At 39.8% G+C, this 27,375-nt stretch overlaps 1 protein-coding gene across 1 annotated transcript in view; it reads left to right on the top strand.

The window, feature by feature from the left end:
• The first annotated feature begins 1,871 nt into the window (after window positions 1-1,871).
• COL6A6 (collagen type VI alpha 6 chain) overlaps window positions 1,872-27,375 on the top strand; it is a 111,649-nt gene continuing 86,145 nt past the window's right edge. Inside the window, exons 1-9 of the mRNA XM_025376803.1 lie at window positions 1,872-1,932; window positions 4,251-4,847; window positions 6,522-7,142; window positions 8,227-8,787; window positions 9,593-10,150; window positions 12,547-13,119; window positions 16,118-16,687; window positions 23,695-24,038; window positions 24,123-24,201. Coding sequence (XP_025232588.1) covers window positions 1,872-1,932; window positions 4,251-4,847; window positions 6,522-7,142; window positions 8,227-8,787; window positions 9,593-10,150; window positions 12,547-13,119; window positions 16,118-16,687; window positions 23,695-24,038; window positions 24,123-24,201 — 3,964 coding nt within the window. The remainder of the gene's footprint in view (window positions 1,933-4,250; window positions 4,848-6,521; window positions 7,143-8,226; window positions 8,788-9,592; window positions 10,151-12,546; window positions 13,120-16,117; window positions 16,688-23,694; window positions 24,039-24,122; window positions 24,202-27,375) is intronic.

Raw genomic sequence — 27,375 nt, 5'->3', positions numbered from 1 at the left:
TTTCCAGATGCTGCATGTTGCTTTGGGACTGTTGCAGCCTTTCCAAATCCTTGTTTCTCTGTCCAGGTGTTCATCCTTCACTCAATACCATTTTCTTCCCGTTGTAACTGCTTGCCAACTTTTGACATTGGTCCTATGGACTCTTCCCAAAGCATTTTCTCTCTCATAACTCCAAAAGACTACAATAATTTATAAAGCTTATAATATAAACAGAAAAGAAGAAAATAGTGTAAAACACTGGTTTTGAAAAACAAAAATAAAAAGGTATGAAAACAAGTACCAAAATCTCTTAGTTCTTAGAAAAAAGATGTAGAATGAAAAAACTAGAAGCCATTTTGTGTTCATAACATTGAGTTTGGTCTGCAGGGTAACTGAGTTTTAAAGGTTTTGGAGTCAGACACGTGGGTTCTAGTCTAAATTGTGGCTCACTTTACCAGTATGACCTTGCATCAGTTACTTCTCCTTAAAAATCTGTTTCCTCATCTGCAAACTAAGAACAATAGTAGTAGTAATACCTGCTGCTAGAGTTGTTACCAATATCAAACAGGAGAACAGATGTAAAGCTGTTAGCACACGGCAGGGCTCATAGTAAAAGCTCAACAAATGGTAGAATTTATTATTTATTGTTATACACATTAATAAAAATTATACAGATGGTATGACTTGGCTTTCACTTTTGGAAATCCACTTTGGGACTTAGTTTCTCTAAAATGAAAAGGTTTGTACTAAACATTACCTGCTAACATCTTTTTCTAGCTCACTGGTTACAACTTGAATAGAACTAATAAATTTATATACAGACTGAAAACTTTACATCGTCTAGACTTGTGAAGGACTAGAAGAGAGTCTCAAGTTGCAGAATGTCAGAAGAACAATGACATAGGTGAGGAAACAGGGATGGAACTTCTCATGACAAATGTCCCTTTTCTGAAGAGATTGAATATTAGAAACTCGGAGCCTGACTGGTATAGGGTGAGATAAACAGATATAGTGTTGCAAGTACATTTTTGGGTAGCAATTAAGCAGGACATGGAGACACTAGTTTATTAATGAATCAATTCATTTTTTTGTTCAATGAATAAACAAGCGAATAAATGAGCCCAACCTGCTTCATTAAATATTTATTTTCAATACATTTAATATCCTGTTTCATTCCATAAAATGAACATTTCAAGGTGGCTGAAAATGGTTTAGGCCAAAATGAGATTGGAAAACCCTTGCCTCATGCAGTTCTAGGAAGTTGGACATAAAATGGTGTAAGCTGAGCTCCTCATTCTGAGGAGCAAGACATTATATGGAATATGGAAAATCACTGCTTGTTCTGAAATAGCTACTGTTTCAATTAGCGAGGAAAAGGAAAAAACATGGAATTTTGATCACATCTAAAAATAATTAGTCTTCAAAGATAAAGTACACCTACATGTTCATGATGGTGAGATTACAAAATAGGTCTCAGGGTGTGTCCCAATTGTGAACTCTGAATTGTCTTAGCAATGAATAGATAGAGGATGACACTAGGGTACAGGAAAATAAATACTAGGAACGTGTAATATTGTTAGCACTAAAATGCATCTGACTCCTTCTACCAACTGTCCAAAATTTCATGTTTCTACTAGGTCTGGGTACCAAAAAAAAAACTCTTATGACTTTGTAAATATTGATGGATTGTTTTCTCTAAGGCACTTCACATATTAGAAGGTCAGTGAACCTCAGACATTCCTTGTCCCCTGTTGCACCCAATTTATTATATAATTTTGTATGCTCTTGTATGTGAGTCTTAATTTCCAAATAATATCCACAACAATTTTATATGTTTATATTTTTGCCTTTTCAGATTTCAAGTTGAAGATTTTTCAGGTCATAACATGAAAATGTTGCTAATTTTGTTCCTCATGATAATTTGTTCCCATATTTCTGTGAGCCAAGATTCTGGTAAGGAAAAACTGGAAAGAATTCTTAATTTTTATTATAGAAAATAGATAATACACGAATTTGACCTATTTAAAAGTTGTGAGTTTTGTATCACTTTGTTTTGATTTTGATGGTAGTGAAGGGTAAGGGCGGTAGGTCAAATTCTTTGTGAGGTCACTCCGTGTTCCTTTGAAGATCATTTGTTTCTGGATCTTATTCCTTGTTAATAATAGAAAGATATGAGAGCTGTCATTTTGTCCTGCTTCAACCCCTTTTAGGTCTTCTGGGAGGCTGCATAAAAATTCTGTTAATATTAGGCTCAGGCCTGGAAAACTTGGAATGTCTTATCCTGATTCATTTGTGTCAAAAGGGTGTCTTGGTTTAGTGTCCAGATTTGCTCCAAAGTAAGCTATTTGACTGCTTATTGTGAAGAAAGTGCTTTTTCCCTGGAGAGAAAGCTTCATAGCACTGCCTTCTGTCTGGTGACAATCTCTGTCCTGTGGACTTAAGACCCTGGCACACCCTTAACCACTTCACCATCTCCTAAATAATTGGTTCTTGTCCAGAGCAACTTACGTTGGCTTTTACAGCTTCCTCGAGGACACTGACCTTAGAAGCAAGTTTTGTGAAGACATAAACTAGACTTTGCCCTCCAAACATCTTCCTTTGATGTATCTCTAGGCCTTGAGCTTCTCAAGTAGAAGCCGTGTTTTGTCCTCCGTTGTTTCATGGTTCAGACGTAGTGATGGACCTTATCAGAAGCTGAGTCCACCTTATGTGCCACTCATCTACATTTCCTTTCTCCACAAAAGATGTAGGGCTTCATTTATGAATAGAAAGTCACAGGTGGTCACAAATCAAGCCACCCACAGCCGAGCTCCCCTGGCAGTCTTCACAGGGTTTCAGGCTTCTTTTGGAGGAAGGTGTTGATACACCCTCACTTATATCTTCTGCTGAGATGCTGCTGGCTGTATAATCATGAAAAGAATCTCAGAGTGGTTGAATTTGGGTTATTTAAAAGACAAGAAATTATTTTACCCACTATGCCTCGATCAGATGGCCATAAAAAGAATGAAATAACACACAGGGCTGCCAAAGCTGATTTCCCAGCCAGTGTAGAAAGGAAAAGATTGAAGTTATTCTAATTTGATTAGAACTTACCTAGTAACCATTTTAGGTAATTGGAATCTCAGAGTGAGGTGGTACCTTAGATATTTTCTAGTTGAATCTACTTATTTTAAAGAAGAAAAAACTAGGGCCCAAGTATATTGAATGTCTTAACAAAGCTCATAGAGTTAGCTGAAGGCAAAGTCAGGGTGTTCATTACTTGTTCCATTACACTGTATTTTCTTGAACTTACACCACACACATACGTCCCTCCCTACCCCAGACAAGAAATGGATCTTATGCTAAGGTAGAATGAGCTCTGAGTTCAAACCAGCAGACCACCAGTAAACAATAGTTAGTGTTTGAACCAATGATTCTGTATTACGTAAAAATATAGTACCAGATAACTAGTGTTGAATCTAACATTGAATGAAGCTTTAAAAGTTAAGCGTGGTATTACATTTCTATATAAAACTTATATTTTTAATGGAAACTAAAACTATAATCCCTTTTCTAGTCCGAGATACATTGGTGCCATCACATCTTGCACATGTGGGGATAAAATTCACCAGTTATAATACAATGTTCATTCATGTGATTCATCAAAAATATTAAGATATTTAAAGTAACCTTGAAATAGACTGACTATTCCATATTTTTATGATTTATAGACTTTTTAAAAACTTAATGTGACTGGAATATAAAACTTATATGTTTTTAAGTTACTCAGATAAGCTGTTGTGTTGCTTAAATGAGAAAGGCCATCTTTCAGATTCTACCATTAAAGTGAATTTGATTGGAGTTTGAGTTTCAGTTAAAATTTGTATCTAGTTGACATAGTTGAAGTTAAATTCCAAAAGCCAAAAAAATTACAAGAGGAAATTATCCACAAAAGGTATAAAACCCATGATTTTTTTATTTCTGTTTATCTCTCTGTTTTATTTTTCCAGTCACTGTTGTTAATCACTATTTCTAATTAACCAATTCCTTGCAAAAGTTATGCTTAATTTTGTGATCAGTTCAAATGAGAAGTTGTTTAAAAGAATCAGCCCAAGATACAGCTATCTCTTTTTCTTGAGAGAATATGCAGTTGCAGACTGCTATTTTCAGTTTATTGGGAAGGTATTTTAAAAATAAAAAGGAAAGTACATCTCTCCCCTATAGAGTTGGCATTAAATATGGCAGTAAATTTTTAAAGTTTTTAGTTCGTTTATATGTTTGTGGTTTTGCAGGCCCTAAGTATGCAGATGTCGTGTTTCTGGTGGACAGCTCCGATCGCCTGGGATCCAGGTCCTTCCCATTTGTGAAAATGTTCATCACCAAAATGATCAACAGTCTCCCCATAGAGGCTGACAAATACCGCGTGGCCCTCGCCCAGTACAGTGATAAACTTCACAGTGAATTCCACCTGAGCACCTTCAAAGGCAGGAGCCCCATGCTGAACCACCTCAAGAAGAACTTTGGATTCATTGGCGGGTCCCTGCAGATAGGAAAGGCTCTTCAGGAGGCTCACAGGACTTATTTCTCTGCAACCACAAATGGGAGAGACAAGAAACAGTTTCCCCCAATTCTAGTGGTCCTGGCTTCGTCTGAGTCTGAGGATGATGTGGAAGAGGCTTCGAAGGCCCTGCAGAAAGACGGAGTGAAAATCATCTCCGTAGGGGTGCAGAAAGCTTCTGAGGAAAACCTGAAGGCCATGGCCACGTCTCAGTTTCATTTCAACCTTCGGACAGTCAGAGACCTCAGCATGTTTTCCCAAAACATGACACAGATCATCAAGGATATAGCAAAGTACAAGGAGGGAGCAGTTGATGACATCTTTGTAGAAGGTGGGCCTAGGATATATGTATAGGAATGATGATAAAATGCTTTTGAAACATTAAAATGGGGAGAAGATTGAAATTCTATGAATATTTCTATCCCCAAAATGGGCCACATTTTCAGATGTTATGTACCCATACATTTAAGAGAGTCCAGTGATTATGACTATTTTCAATTAGTGAACCCCACAAGTCTTGGTTTTTCATGTTTCACTTATCTGTGTTGCCTGAGATTCACAGACTTCCTAACATTTAGGGATGCTTTCTCCCTGCTACCCAACTGATCTCTGAGCTATTTCCCTGGGCTTTAGTTGCTATGTAGTTTTAGTACTGGTTCATTTAAAAGGTAAATTTGCTTCTAAAGAAATTCTTGACTCTTAAAACCACATAATATAATCATAGAATGTTAGAACTAAAAACAATTTCCAGAAGTCCAGATCCCCCCCCGCCTCCCCGCTTTTTTGTTTTGGAAATAGGAACTTATATATATCCTTAGAAGTGATGTGCCTTGGCCCAGGGCCAGGCTGTGACTTAAAGTCAGAGCTAGTAGGGCAGGTTTCCCAATTCCCAGCCATGTAGTTTCAGCTCCAGACTGCCTTGCTCCCTGCTACCCTATTCTGAATTAGTTTTCTCTGTGTTCTGCTCTGGGGCCAAACTGCTCTCCTGGTCTGTCCTCTTGTACTACTCTAGTATGTATGACTCTAGAATGGTCAAGAGTTTGTGATCATCATTCAAGTGAGGGGCAGGGGATAGCCAGTAAAAAACATGTGTTCAAAGTGTACATGTCCAAATACGTTATATAGGAAACTCACATTATCCCTGATTAAATCAGTTTGAATGAGCTGATATATGTACTTACCTATTGATAACAGAGAATGCTTTCCTTGGGGTCATCTATGAAACCATGAGTTCTTATTACTAAGATTATTCCCAAATAAAAGAACTGAAAATGCAATTGCTATTTCATTACTATCCCTTAGGAATATTTGGACTGTAACTGCTGACTATAGGGTAGATGATGCTTAAATGATTTTAAGATGATAGCAATGGCTATGGTTCACTGAATGAATTTTATGTACCAGGTCCCATGCTAAGAATATTATCTCGCCGGGCGCGGTGGCTCAAGCCTGTAATCCCAGCACTTTGGGAGGCCGAGACGGGCGGATCACGAGGTCAGGAGATCGAGACTCATCCTGGTTAATACGGTGAAACCCCGTCTCTACTAAAAAGTACAAAAAACTAGCCGGGCGAGGTGGCGGGCGCCTGTAGTCCCAGCTACTTGGGAGGCTGAGGCAGGAGAATGGCGTGAACCCGGGAGGCGGAGCTTGCAGTGAGCTGAGATCTGGCCACTGCACTCCAGCCTGGGCAACAGAGCGAGACTCCGTCTCAAAAAAAAAAAAAAAAAAAAAAAAAAAAAGAATATTATCTCATTAAATCCCCATAACAACTCTATGAGATTAATATTATCTCCCTTTTACAGATGAGGAAATTGAAGCCAGGAGTTTAGCTAAAATGTAGTATTTGAACCCAGGTCTCTTTAACCTCAACTTCATAATTATTTGTCTACCTCCTGCTCTAAGTGCATAACCGAGCTCTACTGTATGGTCTTCATGCCTTCTGATGCTCACCAAAGATGCTGAACCACCAGCTAAAATTGTGCTTGTTTATTTCTTGCCCATACAGCTTGCCAAGGCCCTTCTATGGCCGATGTTGTGTTCCTATTGGATATGTCAATCAATGGAAGCGACGAGAACTTAGACTATCTTAAAGGATTCTTGGAAGAAAGTGTATCTGCCCTTGACATAAAGGAAAATTGCATGAGGATTGGCCTTGTGGCCTATAGCAATGAGACAAAAGTGATAAATTCACTGAGCATGGGCATAAATAAGTCAGAGGTTCTCCAGCATATACAGAACCTTTCTCCCCGGACTGGGAAGGCCTATACCGGAGCTGCCATCAAAAAGCTCAGGAAGGAAGTCTTTAGTGCACGGAATGGCAGTCGGAAGAATCAGGGGGTGCCCCAGATTGCCGTGCTGGTGACCCACCGAGATTCGGAAGACAACGTGACAAAAGCAGCTGTGAACCTCCGACGGGAGGGTGTGACCATCTTCACCCTGGGCATAAAGGGGGCCAGCGACACCCAGTTGGAAAAGATAGCATCCCACCCTGCTGAGCAGTATGTCTCCAAACTGAAGACCTTCGCTGACCTGGCTGCTCACAACCAGACGTTTCTGAAGAAGCTGCGGAACCAAATAACACACACAGTCTCTGTCTTTTCAGAGAGGACCGAAACGCTCAAATCTGGTAAGGTCTTCTGCTGAAAGAAGGAATGTTTGGATTCTTTTTTCCTTCTCTTTCAAATATTCTGTATACAAAGTGGATGGGCTTGGTAAGATGTGGATGGGAAGGGGATAAGTTCCTAATTTTTTTACTTGAGCTTGAAAATATGAATCCTAATTTGGGGACAATAAAAGCCATTGAGGTGTTGGCATAGGGACAAGAGATTTCCCCTTCTAGTTCCTCTTTTGTGCAGCTGTAATTAGGTTTGTTATTCATCCAGGCTGCAGAATACCTTCCTTTGCTATTTTTCTCTCTTCATTTGTCTTTCTCTCTTTTGCCTCTCATGTTCTCCTGCTCTTCCCTTTATTTCTTTATTCTTTTTGTACTTTTCTCGCCCAAATCTTCTTCCCTCATTTCCAAATTCCAATTTAGAGAATAAACAGGAGTATGATTTGAATGAAGAACAAAGTAATTATGTAATTTGTTGTGGGGTACCATTCTAGCATCCACTAGTGCAGGGACAGAGACAGAGGGCGATGTATCTTACATTCATATATACACTTATACTATATAAATATGTTTATGTATTGGTATACATATAGACGTATATATTCTTCCATAAATATAGCATATTTACTACAAATGTCATTGTCTCACTCACGAATAGTATCCGTAGTTAGTTGACTAGGAGTGGGTAAGGAGTAAATAATTTGCTCAAGAGAGTTCATGTGCCCACAATGTCCAGTTAAATACCTTCTCCATTTCCCAACACACTACTTGACTTTTTGCTAAGCAGTTATTTACTAATGGGTGAAGTGTCTTGTAAAAAGCAGCTTCAAATTTTTTAAATCTCCTACTATATTCAGATTTATCCTGATTCATGGCAGAGAATTAGGGCAATAGTCTTAAAGTGTCAGAAGCGATTCATTTGGCTGAAGGGATGCTAAGATTCCCCCATTTTAAGCTAACAAAGCATGTATTTTAAGCCTAGAAGCTGTTTCCCATTTTTCTGTCTGAAGAGGTTCGTATTTGTTCTTCTTTCCACCTGCTCTCATTTTTTCTTCATGCTTGCTCAAATGCCACATGCAACTTACTGGTTCCATTTCAGGTTGTGTGGACACTGAGGAAGCAGACATCTATCTGCTCATCGATGGCTCAGGGAGCACCCAGGCCACAGATTTCCATGAAATGAAGATCTTCCTGTCAGAGGTGGTAGGGATGTTCAACATTGCCCCCCATAAGGTGCGGGTTGGGGCCGTTCAGTATGCTGACAGCTGGGACTTGGAATTCGAGATCAATAAATACTCCAACAAGCAGGATTTGGGAAAGGCCATTGAGAATATCAGGCAGCTGGGTGGGAATACAAATACAGGTGCAGCACTGAATTTCACACTGAGTCTGTTGCAAAAAGCAAAGAAACAGCGAGGAAACAAAGTTCCATGTCACCTTGTTGTCCTGACAAATGGCATGTCCAAGGATAGCATCTTGGAGCCTGCAAACAGACTGAGAGAAGAGCACATCCGAGTTCATGCTATCGGGATTAAGGAGGCCAACCAAACACAGCTGCGAGAAATTGCAGGAGAGGAAAAGAGAGTGTATTACGTGCATGACTTTGATGCATTGAAAGACATAAGAAACCAAGTTGTTCAAGAAATCTGTGCTGAAGAAGGTAAGAGAAACCGTGGCTCTACCTACTGACCTTCACTCGCAAATGGCCATCCTGGCAATAATTGACATTGCTGGTTTAGAAAAACTACAACATTACTAAGTTGAGATTTGTTGACTTATGTGACTGTGTTTGTTCTCTAGAACAAAGCTAAGAGCCCATTATAGTGTTGTTTTAAATAATATCTGAAGCATAAGAAAAATTTTTGGAGGAATTTCCCTAATAAGTATTAATTAGCTTCCTCTCACAATTTCTTGCCACAATAGATATATGAGTGTATACCACATGTGTAATATGATTAAATGATTTCAGATTGTAAGGAATACTTCAGGTTTATTTGAATGTCTTTTTATACAGCTCTTATGAAATTTTTTTAGAGCTATATCATTTAGAGCTCCTGTTTTCAACCAGGAGTGATTTTGCGCCCTTAGGGGTTATTTGTCAATGTCTAGAGACATTTCTGATGGTCATAACTGGAGGGTGCTCCTGTCATCTAAGAGGTGGAGGTCGGGGATACTGCAAAGAAGTATTTTACAGGATCCTACAACACACAGACTTCCCACAGTAAAATGATGCCCAAGATGTCAGTGGTGCTGAGGTTGAGTAACCCTGAGTTATGTATTTAAGCAAATTACTAAATAACAAATAGAATATTCTCACTTTTATTGTCTTCTATGCTTTATTTACTACTAATTATTACCAAGTACATATTTCAATATAAAATTATTTGTGTTTTGGATTTTCCTGTTTGCTCTGAACTTTTTACATGTAGCTGACTTGAATAAACATCCCAGTTTTTCTTTTGCAGCTTGCAAAGAGATGAAAGCTGACATCATGTTTCTGGTGGACAGTTCTGGAAGTATAGGACCTGAAAACTTCAGCAAAATGAAAACGTTTATGAAAAACCTGGTGAGCAAGTCTCAGATTGGACCAGATCGGGTGCAAATTGGTGTAGTCCAGTTCAGCGACATCAATAAGGAGGAGTTTCAGCTCAACAGATTCATGTCCCAAAGCGACATTTCAAATGCAATAGACCAAATGGCTCACATTGGACAAACCACCCTGACTGGTAGTGCCCTGAGCTTTGTGTCTCAGTACTTCAGCCCCACCAAGGGCGCCCGGCCCAACGTCAGAAAGTTTCTCATCCTTATCACGGATGGTGAAGCTCAGGACATAGTGAAGGAACCAGCGGTAGCGCTTCGGCAAGAGGGTGTAATCATCTACTCTGTGGGAGTATTTGGCTCCAATGTCACCCAGCTTGAGGAGATCAGTGGGAGGCCTGAGATGGTTTTTTATGTTGAGAATTTTGACATTCTGCAGCGCATTGAAGATGATCTTGTTTTTGGAATATGCAGCCCCCGTGAAGGTAGGCATGGGTATACTCACTAGCAGGACTACCCAAACAACAGATGTCTTTTTTAGCCTCTATTTCTTGAATTTCATTCTATTTACATATTGTAAACTTGGTTTAATTGAAATGTTTCTCCTAGTGGCTTTGACCTGTTGAAGTAAACAGACAGTAAGAAAGAACTTTGGTTTACCTAGATCCATTCCCATTTATAGGTAAACAGCACTAGCGCGATGAATCTCCATTTAAGAAAAACAGTATCATACCAGATCTTAGATCAGGTTCCCTAGAAGCAGAAGTTAAGTCAGGGGCTCTTTGGAAGTGATTTATTTAGGAGGTATTTTCAGAAGGGGTGTAGGAAACAGGTCGGGGCATGGGTAGGAACTGAACAAGGAAATCACCTTAGCTGGAGTCTAGTTTGACCTGATCCCATGGGGAGCTCCAGGCCATGAATTACAGAGCTGGTTCTACTTTGATGCGAGGGGCTCAGCCTTGTGTGCCCTGTGTCACTGGGCTACGTGTGGGTTGCTGAGGCAGGCCTGGCATTTATCCTCTGGCGCAAGGTGTCTCCTCTTTGACCTACACATCTACTATATATGGTGTTTATGTTTGCAATTTCTAAAGACCAATACTTGCATCAAATGAGATAATGTTTGTGAAAACACTTTGGTAGTTATTAAATTTTATAAAAAAGGAATATAGTAAGAGGACTTGAGCAATGGTTGCTTCAAAGTAAGGAACCTAGTCCCCACTGTCTTCCCATGAAACTGCAGAGTAATGGAAATGATCAAAAGTAATGGAAATATAGAGTAATGGAAATGATCAAATAAAAGCTCAGCAAATATAAGGGGCTGATTTATACTGTGACCCATAGGGCTTGATGACAGAGGCATTCTGAACATGAAGGACATGGATCTTCATGGAGTTTAAAGGGAAGAGAAGAACATTGTTTGCTTATTCAAATAACAGTTCTGTTCAACTCCCACTGGAAGGTTTGGTGCTCATGATCTGTATTTTGTAGAAAAAGAGTACACCTGGTTTCTATTTCCTGGTAATTTCACCCAGAACAAATATGAACTTTCTGAAGCATTTTGATGCAGTGTAATCTACCCCCACTCCCCTGGGTAATCCAAGCAGGCTTCCCAGGCAGTCAAGACCACGGGGACATAGTTCTTCTATGTAAATTCCCACGTAGAGCCAGCCTTTCTTGGGAATTTGGTTGATGGCCCTGTACACATGGCCTGCAATTAGTGGGGACAGGTACATTGGCTCTAAGGTTTTTAACAGCCCTTACATAGCCAGCAAGTGGCTGTCAAAAGAAGAAAATGTGGCAAGCCTCTGAGGGGTGGGTGCTTTCTCACAATTCCGTTTCTCAAGAATGGGTGAGTTAATGTTTGGAACATACCTTTCTATGGCCTGTAGAGAGAATGTGCTACATAAGGACTAAATAACAAACCATCTTACAATTCCCCTTCTCCAGAATGGATGAGTTAGTTTTGGAACACTGCACCTTTGGAGGGAACATGCTACACATGGATTAAGAATTAATTGTGTCTTTCCTGCTTTTCTGTTCCATGGTGCTAACCTCAGATTTAAAAAGTTAATAGGAGCATCATGCTAAAACAGCTTAGTTGGACCAAGTGTGAAGTGGTCTTATTTCTATGATGAGACCAAAAAATGAAAATAGATGTTTCAAAAAAGTCAAAAAGCGAGGAAAAAGTAACTTTGAAAAGTCACCCATCAGAGAATCATGAAAAAAATACAGTATTGCCAAATTCATTTTTATTTGGTCATTTCCCCAAGGTTTATATTAAGAATACAAATCTCAAGATCCATGGTTAAAAAAAAAAAAGAAACAAATTTGTATAAATGAAAGCACATGTTGGAGAAACCACTTATACAGGAAAATGTACACAGAATTGACTTTTTTAGTCCAAAGATTTCAAAATTTTTTATTCCTGACAATCCTGTGATTGTCACTTCACCCCAACCCACTCCCTGCAGTGGGACCCCACTGACTCCTTCTTTATCTTTCAAGCTCACCTAAGTGAGTATTAACTATATACTTCCAGCACCAATGTATGTGTATTGTCTCTCTTATCTTTCATATTGAAAATTCTCCTTGGGACAGAAAAAAAAGTACTAGATTTCCAAATCTGAAACAAAGTAATTTAATAAGTTAACCAATTCCTAAAGGATCGATTTACTGTATTTCTTCTTATCACTTCCTTGCTTACCTGGACTTAAGGAATCTCAGACACCTTTAATATTTCTGAGGCTATTAGAATTGACATTCTAATGCATAGCATGATCCTCATGGAGAGAAAACACTAGCAATTTATAAAAAGATTGGGGTGTCTCCCATGCTGTCCAAAGCTAATCTCATATGGTTTACCTTTCTCTTCCTCTTTCAGAGTGCAAGCGGATTGAAGTTTTAGATGTTGTGTTTGTCATTGATAGCTCTGGCAGCATTGACTACGATGAGTATAATATGAAGGATTTTATGATTGACATAGTGAGAAAAGCTGATGTGGGCATGAATCGGGTCCGGTTTGGGGCTCTGAAGTATGCTGATGACCCAGAGGTGCTGTTTTATCTGGATAACTTTGGCACAAAACCAGAGGTAATTTCAGTGCTCCAGAATGACCAAGCCATGGGTGGCAATACTTATACTGCTGAGGCACTGGGCTTCTCGGACCACATGTTCACTGAAGCCCGGGGCAGTCGCCTGAACAAGGGGGTCCCCCAAGTCCTCATTGTGATCACCGATGGGGATTCCCATGATGCTGATAAACTCAATGCCACGGCAAAGGCCTTGCGAGACAAAGGCATTCTTGTCCTGGCTGTGGGTATTGCTGATGCCAATCCCGTGGAACTGTTAGCCATGGCAGGATCAAGCGACAAGTACTTCTTCGTGGAGACTTTTGGAGGTCTGAAGGGAATAATTTCAGATGTGACAGCCAGTGTCTGCAACTCTTCAAAAGTGGGTAAGGTTTGCCACTAAGTTTTTTCTAATTATTAGAGCAACAAATGAGAGAGAAAGCAAAACAATGGCTCTCAGGAATGAGTTTTCCAGAGACGAGAGAAGGATTTCTAATTGTTTCATTTTTTTTCTTTCTTTTTTTTTTTATTATACTTTAGGTTCTAGGGTACATGTGCACAATGTGCAGGTTTGTTACATATGTATACATGTGCCTTTTTGATGTGCTGCACTCATTAACTCATCATTTACATTAGGTACATCTCCTAATGCTACTCCTCCCCCCTACCCCCTCCCCACAACAGGACCCGGTGTGTGATGCTGCCCTTCCTGTGTCCAAGTGATGTCATTGTTCAATTCCCACCTATGAGTGAGAACATGCAGCATTTCTGTTCTTGCGACAGTTTGCTGAGAATGATGGCTTCCAGCTGCATCTATGTCCCTACAAAGGACACGAACTCATCCTTTTTTATGGCTGCATAGTATTCCATGGTGTATATGTGCCACATTTTCTTAATCCAGTCTGTCACTGATGGACATTTGGGTTGATTCCAAGACTTTGCTAGGACTTTCTATATTATAAAATCTCAGGGTTGGGTTGGAAAGACCTCGGATATTTCATTCAGACTACTCCCCCAAGAAAGATACTTTCTGCAGCATTCCTAATTGCTTCTTCCTAAACTCTTCTAATGATGGGGAATTCATAAGTTGTTTTGTTTTGTTTTGTTTTGTCCTTTTTTTTTTTTTTAGACAGGGTATTGCTCTGTCGTCCAGGCTGGAGCGCAGTAGCATGATCACGGCTCACTGCAGTCTCAACTTCCAGGACCCAGGTGATCCTCCTGCCTCTGCCTCCCCAAGGAGCTGGGACTACAGATGTGTGCCATGAGGCATGGCTAATTTTTGTTTTTTTTGTAAAGACAGGATTTCACTGTGTTGCCCAGGCTGGTCTCAAACTCCTGGATTCAAGCCATCTGCCCTGCTTGGCCTCCCAAAGTGCTGGGATTACAAAGTGTGGGCCACTACACCTAGCTGAATTCACCAGTTTTGAACAGGCTTCATTAGAACACAAATGTGCTTACACATTTTTCCACCCACTAGTTCTTTTTCCTCTTTATGCAAGAAATCAAATTCTCCTCCCAAGAACCAGCTATAATTGCCTGAAGTCTTCTTTCCTTCAGGCCAGAAGTCACTAGTTTCTTTGCTTATTTCAATTATGGCGCAAGGTCATTTAAAATGCGAAGCCCAGTATTAAAAACTCGGTTCCAGCCTCAGAGGTTTCCAGGATGGAGCATAGTGGGACTTCTTTTGCACTGGATGCTGGGCTTGTGTTCTGACAGCTGGAGATTGCATTGTTGTATGTGTGTGTATATTCCTTCCTTCATCATTTTACTTTCAGTTTATAAGTTTGGTTCAGAGAAAGATTGTTCTCTACTTAGTTTCCTGAGTATTTTTCCTAAGATTTATTTTACTAAATATACAAAATGTTTTTACTTAGCTGAATTGCTATTAATTCATGATTCCAACATCTAGATATAGTAGTTCTTTTTAAAACTCATCTAACTTCTCTGGTTTTCCTAAGCCTTGCCTCCTTAGAATGCAGCTACTATCTTTTTCTTTCACAAAACTAACAAAATCTTTCTGGGTCTTACTGAAAACTGGGACAAATCTCTTCCTTCCTTGTAGCCATTGCCTAAAATTGGATCAATGTTTCACCAGTTCACTGTAGAAATTGACATTGCATTTTCATATTGAATATTCTCCTTGGGACAGAAAAACAGTACTAGATTTCCAAATCTGAAACAAAGTAATTTAATAAGTTAACCAATTCCTAAAGGATCGATTTACCGTATTTCTTCTTATCACTTCCTTGCTTACCTGGACTTAAGGAATCTCAGACACCTTTAATATTTCTGAGGCTATGATGAGAACTAAGTTCGGACAGTGGTGAGATCACTGGGGAATTCATGGAAACGACCATGCTTACCAGAAAGCTAAGGAACACGCATGTGCCAAGCATAACTCATTCATTGGCAATGGTCTCTCTCTTGTTTTATATTTGCTATGTTAATATGGGGGAAGCATCTCTGTATTGCATTGCTTGTTCAAAAATATTTTTCTCAAGTAGATATCTTTGCCTACATACAGCAGAAAGGGACTGATAACAAGGAAAACTGACTAGATACAGACCAAAAGGCATCCTTTTAAAACCTCTTTTCAATATGCCCTAATGAACTAGAAAAATAATTATTGGCTCAAATGACCAGGGAGGCTAAGTCAATAATACGAACCATCTGCCTTTTTGTTCGAATCCCTAAATGTATGTGTGTTTTGTTTTCTCTTGACGTGCTACTACTGTCACCGGGCTTTCTGGAAGAGCTCAGGCTAGATTGTAGATGAGAACAAGTTTTCCGTAGCACTGGCCCCAGTTCTCTGGCATCTCAGAAAATAAAATGGCCTAAGACCAAATCAACAAGCCAAGAGAAGCATAAAAAGATGTGTGAGTGATTCATGCCTTGTACTGACTTTATGAACTGATCATTTGTCTTTATTTCCTCTCCAATTAATGTGACCACATGCTAGAATAAGTTAAGAAACCACTTTCAGAAATATCATTTCTATATAGCTGCAAATTTTTTTTTTTTTTTTTTTTTTTTGGAGATGGAGTCTCTCTCTGTCTCCCAGGCTGGAATGCAGTGGCATGATCTCAGCTCATTGCAAGCTTTGCCTCCCAGGTTCACGCCTCAGCCTCCCTAGTAGCTGGGACCAGCACGCCCAGCTAATTTTTTGTATTTTTTTTTAAAGTTGAGACTGGGTTTCACCATGTTAGTTAGGATGGTCTCGATCTCCTGACCTTATGATCCACCCGCCTCGGCCTCCCAAAGTGCTGGGATTATAGGCATGAGCCACCACGCCTGGCCTATAGTTGCAAACATTTAATTTACTCTTGGTGGATTAAGGAAAGAATAACAATCTGGGTTTGCTGTTGTTCCTTCTCTTCTTTGTAGATTGTGAAATTGACAAAGTAGATCTTGTTTTCCTTATGGATGGTTCAACTAGCATTCAGCAAACCGACTTCAAGAAAATGAAGGAATTTCTGGTATCCGTCGTTCAAGACTTTGATGTCAGCCCCAACAGAGTGCGTATAGGAGCGGCCCAGTTTAGCGATGCCTATCACCCAGAGTTTCCACTGGGAACTTTCATAGGTGCAAAAGAGATATCAATTCAGATTGAAAACATCACGCAGATCTTTGGAAACACACACATCGGTGCCGCACTCAGGAAGGTGGAACATTACTTCAGGCCAGACATGGGCAGCAGGATAAATACAGGTACCCCACAGGTGTTGCTGGTCCTTACAGATGGCCAGTCCCAAGACGAGGTGGCCCAGGCCGCGGAAGCCCTGAGACGCAGAGGTATCGACATCTACTCTGTGGGCATTGGGGATGTGGATGACCAGCAGCTCATGCAGATCACCGGGACTGCAGAGAAAAAACTGACAGTGCACAACTTCGATGAACTGAAGAAGGTCAATAAAAGGATCGTTCGCAACATCTGTACCACAGGGGGTGAAAGCAGTAAGTATTTAGCAAGTTCATATCGATTCCCTACACCATCTTCTCTGACATTTTCTTCAAGCTCCATTGTCATCCCCTGGGGCTAGTGGGAGCATTTAGAGGTGTGCTTCTGGATTTCAAATTGAGCTTTTTGCAGTTATTAAATATTTATCTTGACCTGCGGATTGAGAAACAGGGTGTCTGAAATCCTGTGCCCTTTTTCCTCCCTGTCTCCTGGGTGAGCATGCCTCCTTTGTGAGTGGGAACGCGTGCCTTCCGGTGTGAGGAAAAGGCCATTGTTTGCAATCTGGCTGGTTTCAGAGGTTGAAGAGCATGCCTCAAAGAAAGGAAATATTTGACTGATTTTTTGGTTGCTTGGCAAGAGGGCCTATAGGGCTGCCAAGAGCTGTGGTACAGATAGGTAGGAAACCTCCCTAGAGGTTTGTATCTTTATTATGAAACTTTACCACAGAAGTTAGTAAATATCTTCTTTACAATGAGTGCATTTTGACACTTTTTTCAGCAGATGGAAGTGAAGTGTCTTAAAGGAGAAGTCACTTTTTCTGTTATAAAGGCACCTTATGGGTTGGCTATGATTCTGTGTAACTACCCATGGTAAACATTAATCCCAGATTTCCACTCAAAAAAAAAAAAGTTGCAAGGTCATGAAGAGGCAGCTCTGAAGACAGACAGCCTGACTGCAGATCCCTGCTCTATGGCCATTTTTTTCTGGGACAAGTTGCCTAACTTCTCTAAGTTTAATTTTCTCACCTATGAAATGTGAATGATAGCAGCACCTAGTTCAAAAGAACATTGGGAGGACTCAATGAGAAAATGCATATTTAAACTTTAATAAGCATAACACCTGGGATAAAATTATAAAGTGCCTTCATTTTTATCTACCAGTAACCATTAAATTTATCAATGGGAGCCAGCTCTTCCCTTGCCTCTCATCACTTTCAGGAAATAAAAGAACCTCCTTTTGGTCATTAATATGTCCATCCCAGTAATATTAAAACTTTACATTTTATTCAAGGTTACCCCACATTTCCAGCTTGCTACAGGCTGCCTTGCTGTGAGAGAAGTGGTTGACATTTCACCCAATGTCCCCAGCCTTTCACTGCACTCCCCATCTTCCAGGTGCTGCTCCATCTTACTAACCATAGTTTTGGCCTCTCCAGAAGGAGAAGGTACTAGGAAAGGGGGAACAACTAAAAGGGTACAGGAAAGTTTTTCATCTGTCCCTTATCAGGAATTGGTTTTCTCTGACAATAGCCCATGTCTAAAGCCAGGTCCATTCATAGGTCCTTCAAAGATTTCACCTCCTGCCCCACATCATCACTTCCCCCACCAAGCCACCTTTGTCTAAAAATCTCTCCATCACAGTTTTTTTTAGGAGGGTATGTCTCTATTCCAGAGTGTCTCTTATGCCTTTTTCAGCCTCTGGGCATCTGGTGACACCTCCAGCTTTGTTCTGCTGAGGTTTCTCTGCCCCCCCCCCATGGGCTTCTTAGATGGGAGATCAGAGGAGCCCACAACAGCTTGCTCTTCCACTCAGCCATATCAGCTCCATGGTCAACAATAACATATCAATTGCCCTAATAAAAACTGGGAATCACAGCCCCCCAGCGTGATTGCCTCTTCTTTGTAGGGAGGGCAATATGCCATCCTGTGTCTCATGCTTTAGAATTTCCAGAATTAGGTTATCTCCAGATTATCTCTGAAATCCCCTCTCTCAGCTTGAAAAGGAAGTCGCCCGCTCTCCTTGTGTGTGTGCCTGATGAGAGAGTCCACAGCATATCAACAGCTCTCTCCAAACAGACTTTTCCAAACTGCAGTCTGAAACATTTAATAAGACCTGATGTGTGGGTCAAAGGTTAAGAGTTCTGTAGTTGATTTGGGACTACTGACTCTCTAAGTCCTGCTTCACATACTTTGGAATGTATCTGATTACCTCAGCCAAACCTTCCACATTAATTTCTTGTTTCATATGAAATACTCAAGTCCAAGTATTAGGCAGAAAATTATCTCTGAACCATCTAGTTTCTATCTGAGTGCGATGAAAGAAAACCATGTGGAAAGTAAAAAACAGGAGTATGAACTCCAAGTAGTTAATGAGTTATTTTTTAAGGAAATAGTCATGAATGCAAAATATAAGAAAAATACTCTGTATTAAGATAAACTTGAGGTTATTATTCCAGCAAGGAAGAATGTGAGGCAGGCTGTCAGCTGAGGACTGATGAGGCTGGAATGAACGCCGGTAAAGCTTCAAAGGCATGTACAAATATATTAGGGGATGCCAGTTCTTTTTAAACTGTAAATCCCAAAACAAGGAAATCAGGCAATAGCTGAGTACGGCTCAAAGCAAACTGGACTTAAGGCCTGAACACTTGCTCTGCTTCTTATTAAAATATGCATGACTTTGGAGATGTCACTACTATTTCTGAGTCTTAGTTTTCTGGTTTCTTAGTTTTCTGGAATCTCTAAAAGTTCCTCTAGTTGCATACTGTGATTCAACGTATGTGAAAGGGAGGTCAGCCGCATGGAGGTATGAGGGAGGTGACTAAGAATCTTTATTTTTTGAGCATCTACGAAGGGTCAAAACTGGTGCTCTAAGCACTTTAAATGTACTGTCTCACTCAGTTCTCCCAGCATCTTAACGTGGTTTGTATTTTTGTCTTCATTCATAAATGTGGAAGCTGGACTTCAAGGGAATATTGGTAGCCTGGTGTAGATCATACGGGAAGTAAGACTAAGCACATTTTGAAACCTAGGCTTGTCTGACCCCCATCTGTTCCTCCCACCACCCCCATCCCTGAGTTTTTTGTTATATTAAGCTGTTTTCTTGATATTAGTTGTTGTCTAGGTTATCTGATGTTGACATTATAAAGAACTAATATCTAAGTGTTGTGCTTCACCAATTAATAGCTGGAGCTTATTAAGACATCATAGGTTTGTATCTTTAAAATTGTTTCCACAAGCTGATATTCCCTAAGGAAACCACTTCCTGCTGTCACTTCCAATAGCATAATCTCTTCATAGAACTAGCAATCTGCATGACTTGTCATCACTGGCTAACCAGGAAGTGGTAGTATAAGGTAGTTCAGCATGTGGACTCCAGAGAAGTCTGGATCTGAATCCCCAGTGCGAGAGACGAGACACAGTGTTAACTGTGAGATCTTGGGCAAGCTTCTCTGTCACAGCTTCCTCATCTGCAAAATGAAAAAGAGCTTCTACTTATTCTGTGTCTTATGAGGAAAGTGAGACAGTGAATTGGAAGTACATGGTAAGTGTTCATTGAGAGTTAGCTAATATCATAGCATGTTGCTGAGAGTACCATGAATCGATTTCTTGAATGCAAATTTGTGGAGTAATGGGGTTAGTTCACAGAAGGACAACTTACCAAGAATTCCTTAGTTTAGGGACTTAAATATTTTAGCCACATTTCAGAGCTATATTCAAATTTAATAAATATACACGGTATTTTCTTACCTTTATCCATATTTACTGTCTTGATTTTTCTTTGAGACTGGCTATTCTGTCCACTAGAGGAGACTTGGAGCAATTTTTAGAATGTGGAGGTTCTGTCTATTTTTTAGCATGGAGCCATGATTAGGTAGCAAAGAATCGGAAGCATCTCTCATCTGATATATCTGTCATTATGGATAGATGAATCAAAAGGGAGACTGGGCAAAAGACTAGTCTGATTAGGGTAAGAGACAACCTCAGGATTTGATTCAAGAGATGTGAAAAATGTAAGGAAAAAAATAGATGTTCATTTCCAACTTTTAATAAGGAGCTATTTTTATGTTCCTGCCTTAACTGGATCTGGGTTCTCTAGAAAACAGACCTTTGAAGCTCTTGAGTTTACGTGCCAATACTTTATTGGGAGTGCAGTCCCAGGGAAGCAAGAGTGAATGGAAGGGAAGTGATGCGGGAAAGGAGGGGAAAGTAAATACAAGGTAGTATGTTACCAAGTTAGCCATAGCTTAAGAAGCGTAACTGGTGCATTGGTCATGCAGAACATCACTAGAGAAGCCCTACAGAACCACCGTGTAGACCAGCCCAGCAGGGGGAATAAAGGAGAGGATTTACCTGCCAATTCCTTCCCATCTACTGCCTCTCATAAGTCAGAGAGCTAACTTCCCTACACTACTGGGTTGTGTTATCCAGCCCCTTATGGAAACTGCTGGGGAAACCAGAAACAGGTCCCACGGTGCACTACATCTAGGGCAGGAAATGGTGAAGGGGCCAGGGCCTCCCTAAGTTCACATGGGTTGCACACAGGCACCAGAGTCACTGTGGCCATTCTGCAGTGAGCATGGTGGAGGCCGTGTCAAAGCCAGGCTCTCACCTCCGCGGTTAGCAGACTAAGGATGGTGGCAGCTGGGGCTCTTGAGTGGACAAATGTCTATGGCTTGGGGAAGGGAGGAAGCAAATCTGGGAGGTGTATAAACTGAGTCTCTAACAGTCCCTAGCTATACTTTATAGATCATCCTTTCTTTTTAAAATCTAAATTACCACATCTTTCAAAGTCCCAAACAGGTTTATCTCCTATCCCAGCTAATAACTGCCACTTTCCCCTCTAAAGTATTTTCTCAAGAATCTGTCTTCTAATCTTACAAATGTACCCTAGCCTCTTGACAGTATTTCTTAATACCAAGAATCTGCCATCATCAGCTCCAATTAAGAACTGTCTTTATAAAGTAATAATTAGAATCAGCTTTTGGGCTTGGCAGGAAACAATGAGACTTGTAACTGTCTGGTCCAATTCACTCTTTTCTGTGCTTTTGTATTTTTACTTTGAAGTATATAACCCCCTTATTTGTATAGATAAGAAAATTAATGCCCAGACAGGATAAGAGTTGCCAAAAGTAGTTTGGCAGTAACAGAGTGGTGATCAGCATATGACTGAAACTGAACTTCTGTCTTCCCACTCACAGACCTGCCCCCCAGGATTCCGCATTGCTATTTGGAGGACTGGTCAAGGGCTCAGCCTGCTACTCTTACATCTTTTGTCACCCTCTGTAGCCATTCCTGCCAATTACCTTCTTAAATATTTTGCTTTTATTGCCCCTTTTTATTCCCACTGCTGTTATCCTACTTTAATTCTTTATGATTTCTTTGGAAATCCAATTTCAGCCTTCTCCCTAGCTCACTTCCAAAACTCCCTGCCCCCAGTCCTTTGGATTCACCAGTGGCAGATTCACTTTAAAGCACAACCTGTGTCGTGGAAGACTTCAAGACAGGGCTCCTGATTTAAGGGCAGATGTCTCAGTGGAGTTTTTAGGCTGTTGCATGAGAGCCTCTTGCTCAGTGTGGTTTGGCCTCTCTCACTGTACTTAGACACATGGTTACTAATTCTGGACTTGCCCACCAAATTCCATTCCTTCTCTCACATTATTATGGAATCATTTGTCAATTTAAATTAAACACAAGGAACTTGTTTACCTCAATAAGTTTGTACTTTCAGCAATCTAGACAAAAATTTAAAATACACAATGTTTATAGGCAACAGTTCCCAAGGTCACTTGATGTCATTTTGGTATTTCTGCTGGTCTGTTTTCCTTAAAGACATTATCATATCTTGTTTACTACCTGGTTTTCTGCTCAGGTTTAAACAGTTGTCGTCAAAGATGAAACTTTCAAGCTCAAGACAGATATGAGAAGACGTTGATGCAAGAGGAATTTTGGAAAGGATATATTCTGCTTTTTTTCTAAATAGTTTATCTTATTTTCTGATTATCTGATTTTCTGATTATCTAAAAAGAGATTTCCAATAAAGTAAAATACAGTAAAATAAGATGTCCAGTCTTCCAGACTTTTGATAACACTTTGGTTTACCTTGAATCTCATGATGAAAATTGATTATCAAATAAGATTTTTGTGTTCCCTCAGTCAACTCTCATTAAAAATCAAGTTGCCAACAGTTGTTTTAAAAGTTGAAATTAACGATTTTGGTTTTAAACACTTGCAAATGTCCAGCTGACCAGTGTGTCTGGGAAGTAGTTGGGCATTTGCCTTTACAAGGAATATCTTAAACATTGCTGATCTAAGCAAACCAAATTAAAAACAACCACTCATTTTATCAAGCAAGCTGTATGTGTTGAGTTTGCTGAAAAAAATTAGTTTTTAGCCAAGTTAAAAACTATTGAAAGAAGAGTGTTTGAGTCACATGACTTTATTCTCTAACTGTCTCTTAGGACACTCAGCTTAAAATATCAAGGCCTTTCTAGTTTATCCAACTCTTAAGTTTCCCTAGAATTAATAAGAATAAGAGCAAAGCACTTTAATGCAACACCCCTCTAAGTATTGAACCTCAAAATGGCAGTGTCCTTGGCTTCTGGAATGGCTGAGCTCCTGAAAGCGGCACCATCTTTGACATGGTTGAATGTGAATGATTTGGTTACCAGTTTCTTCACTTGTCAGACTTACATCAAGCCAGATTTCAAAGGATCTCCTGAATTTTTTAGTTTTTTTTCTTTTCTTTTCTGAGTGGATGTTAGAAGATGACAAGAGAAATCAGAGGCCCTTTTTAGAACGATAAATCATCAAAACCATTCCTTAGATGAGTCCTTTGTGATTTATTTTTTTCTAAATGACTTTATTCAAATGTTCTTAAATTTCCCTTATAATTATTAAAATTTAATATTTGTCGAATGACTTCAATTGATAAGTAGCATTATATGAATGTTTTATTTTAGACTATTAACATTTCCACAGTGTACTTTGGGGATATTTAAATGATTCTGCATGACTTTTTCAATATCTAAAATAAAATCTTTCAGAACTTCATTATAGAATCAACGGATATTTTATGACCTGAAAAAATAATAATGTACCCTTACACTTTTACAGATTAGAAAAGAGTTGATGCTTAGCCTCTTCCTTTATTCATTTATGCCTTTCATTGTGTTCTAACTTTATAACTGAAATAGAATTCCAAGTCCCTTGATTCAGACATGATGTCTGAGTTAAATAAAGATATTTGTTGATTTATTAAGACATGCTTTTCCTTTGAATCCTAGACTGTTTCATGGATGTTGTGGTGGGATTTGATGTCTCAACTCAGGAGAAAGGGCAGACTTTGCTTGAAGGTCAGCCTTGGATGGAAACCTACCTTCAAGACATCTTACGTGCCATCAGCTCCCTCAATGGAGTAAGCTGTGAGGTGGGCACAGAGACTCAGGTCAGTGTAGCTTTTCAAGTGACAAATGCCATGGAAAAATATTCTCCCAAGTTTGAGATCTACAGTGAAAACATACTGAATAGCTTGAAGGATATAACAGTTAAAGGACCATCTTTTCTCAATGCAAACCTCTTGGATTCTCTATGGAATACATTTCAGAATAAATCGGCTGCTCGAGGAAAGGTAACATGGATTTATCTTATTTGTTGATCTGTGATTGCAGTGAACCCCTTTTAACTCATTTTTCTTTTTTGGAATACTTCTTAGGTGGTCCTTTTATTTTCAGATGGATTGGATGATGATGCTGAGAAACTTGAACAAAAGTCTGATGAACTTAGAAAAGAAGGTACTGAGTATGTAGGAGGAGTGGGAAGGGAGGGCTTATTAACTTTATAATCTCAGAACTAACTTCTGGCTCTTACATTTCCAGGCTCTTAAATTTTGAATAACCCTGATTTTGACAATCTCCATATTCTGTATGTACTAGGCAGAACAAACAAGCTCTCAGAATATTTTGACATGCATTTTTTTCCTCATGCCTTATATGTATGAAACAGCACTGAATACAAAGTCCTATCCTTTGTATCATATTACTGTATTTCTTCTTCCTTTCCTGGAGAATGTTCCTTTCTCTCTTGCCCCATATTGTCTAATATTGCTATTTCTTTAGTGTCACCAGAAGGGAATAGTATGTTTCTCTTTGACCAGGGAATGAGAGTCAGTTTTCTTCTAACACTTGTAAAGTTCCAAGAGTTGCAAGCATTGTTGGATAAGTTTACTCATGTTTTGGGGCTTTCTAATCAGTTCCTTCCTTCAGACTACAGATGGGCCAACCATGGTGTTTGAGATTTTTAAGCTCTGGCACCAGGCTTTTAGCTTTTGAACCAAAAGCTTCTATTCTGAGTCAGACAAGAACATGTGGATGTTCTTGTTTAGTCAAACAAAGAAGTTCTTGTTTGACTCAGAATAGAAATCCTCTTCTGTAAGTGGGTGCAATTTCTGCCCTACCCATATCTCCTTTACTGGGAGATTCATCTATCCTCTAGCTGCTAACAACTCACAGCTTACTCCTTCTCTGAAGAATTGCCCTTGGTCAGTAGAGCCACGTCACCTGGAAGGTTGCTCTCCACCCCATCCTTGGGCAGCAGATTAGGTTACAGAGTTGGACCTTTGCCTCTAAATGACACCAGTGGTGTGGTGCAATTTATGCTCCAGAGCTTCCTGGGATCAGGCTAAATAAAACTAGACTCCAGCTGCAACATTGTCTTGCTCAGTAACTTCCCCTGCCCTATCCTGTTTTCCTCACTCCCTTTCTTCTGAAAGTGCTTCCTCAACAATTTGTGCACCTCCAAATCCTTATCTCAAACTCTGTTTCTAGGGAACCTGACCTAAGGCATTACCTGTCAGGTTAGCTAATAGAGGTTGACAGGACTTTGTGTTTTCTATTTTGTTCTCTCTCTCCCATCTTAAACAAATTGCAAAATTCTCTGAGTTTACTACTAGGGAGTATCAGGGGAACTAGCCCCCAGTATTTCAACGTAGGTTCTTTTCTATTTTCCCTAAGTGCTGGCTGGTCTGAGAAATAAAGAGAAAGAGTACAAAAGAGAGAAATTTTACAGCTGGGCCTCTGGGGTGTCATTGCATGTTGGCAGGTTCTGTGATGCCCCCTGAACTGCAAAACCAGCAAGTTCTTATTAGGGATTTCAAAAGGGGAGGGGGGGTACGAATAGGGAGTGGGTCACAGAGATCATATGCTTTAAGGGCAATAAAAGATCACAAGGGCAGGGAGGCAGAGTGAGATCACAAGGCCGGGGCGAAACTAGAATTACTGATGAAGGTCCATGTCCCACTGGGCACACATTGTCATTGATAAACATCTTAACAGGAAACAGGGTTTGAGGGCAGACAACTGGTCTGACTAGAATTCGCCAGGCTGGAATTTCCTAATTCTAGCAAGCCCTGAGGGCTCTGCAGGAGACCAGGGCATATTTCATCCCTTATCTTCAACTGCATAACACAGACACTCCTAGAGCAGCCATTTTAGAGACCCCCTCCACCAGGAATGCAGTCTTTTCCCAGGGCTATTCCTTGCTGATAAAAAGAATTCAGTGATATTTCTCCTATTCGCTTTCTGTAAGAAGAGAAATATGACTCTGTTCTGCCCTGCCCCGCAGGCAGTCAGACCTTATGGTTATCTCCCTTGTTCCCTGAAAATCGCTGTTATCCTGTTCTTTTCAAGGTGCCCAGATTTCATGTTGTTCAAACACACATGCTTTACAAACAATTTGTGCAGATAACGCAATCATCACAGGGTCCTGAGGCAACATACATCTTCAGCTTACAAAGATGATGGGATTAAGAGATTAAAGACAGGCATAGGAAATTTTATAAGAGTATTGACTGGGGAAGTGATAAATGTGTGTGAAATCTTCACAATTTATGTTCAGAGATTGCAGCAAAGACAGGTGTAAGAAATTATAAAAGTATTAATTTGGGAAACTAATAAATGTCCATGAAATCTTCACAATTTATGTTCTTCTGCCGTGACTTCAGCTGGTCCCTCCATTTGGGGTCCCTGACTTCCTGCAACAAGGGAGTAAGGGTTTTTATTTTATCCCTTACTTACTGAATCTGCCTTGTTTTTATTCTCTCTGGTCTTGGCCTTTGTTCATGAGCTATAATTAAGGTTTTAATTAAGACTGAAAAAAGATACCAGAGTGCTTAGTTGGGTTGGGTAATGTTGTTTTGGTGGTTGCCATTGTTTTGTTTTATTTCAGCTTTTCCTTTGTGGGGAAAAGATGTTTCTCTTGCAAACGACAGTAGAGTTTCTTCCAGGAAGTGCTTTGGAATACCCAGAATTCTAAGACCAAACATCTTTCTTCCAATGCCTACTGAAAAACTAGTAAATGGGTATCAACTTCAGAAGCTATATTTTGAATAATATCCTCAGATATTTAGATTCTTCAAATGGAAGATAGAAATCATGGTAATAACATTCTTTGAAAAGTGTCTAGTTCTTTGAAAGGGACCATCTTTGACATGGTTGAGTGTGAATTTGGTTACCAGTTTCTTCACCTGTCAGACTTACACCAAGTAAGATCTCAAAGGATCTGAATTTTTAAATTTTGTTTTTTTCCTTAATAAAGAAAAGAAAGTGGCTTTCTGTATGGACAAGAAGTATCTCTCTCACTGACCCTCCATACTTACACACACAGGACTTCACTTGGTGCTGGGCTCTATGATCTATTCACCTAGGAAAGCTTTCTTAATTTCAGGCCAAACATCAATATGTGTAAACTATGCAATCATCACTGAACAAGAGGAGACAAGGAAAAAACAATCCTTGATGGTGGACATGGCTTTAAAACTTATGCACGTAGATTGGGGCTTAAATTAATTATTTTGTTAGAATTGAATACCCTAGAATCTACTCAGTGATTCTTTATTCTTCCAAGTTTGAAAATCTTTTCTTTCTTAATTCATTGTTAGAAAATTGAAAACGTTGTATTTAGGATCATAT

Source organism: Theropithecus gelada, chromosome 2 (genome assembly GCF_003255815.1).
Source record: "Theropithecus gelada isolate Dixy chromosome 2, Tgel_1.0, whole genome shotgun sequence".
Classification (NCBI taxonomy): Eukaryota; Metazoa; Chordata; class Mammalia; order Primates; family Cercopithecidae; genus Theropithecus; species Theropithecus gelada.
This window is presented reverse-complemented; position numbering and strand designations above follow the sequence as displayed.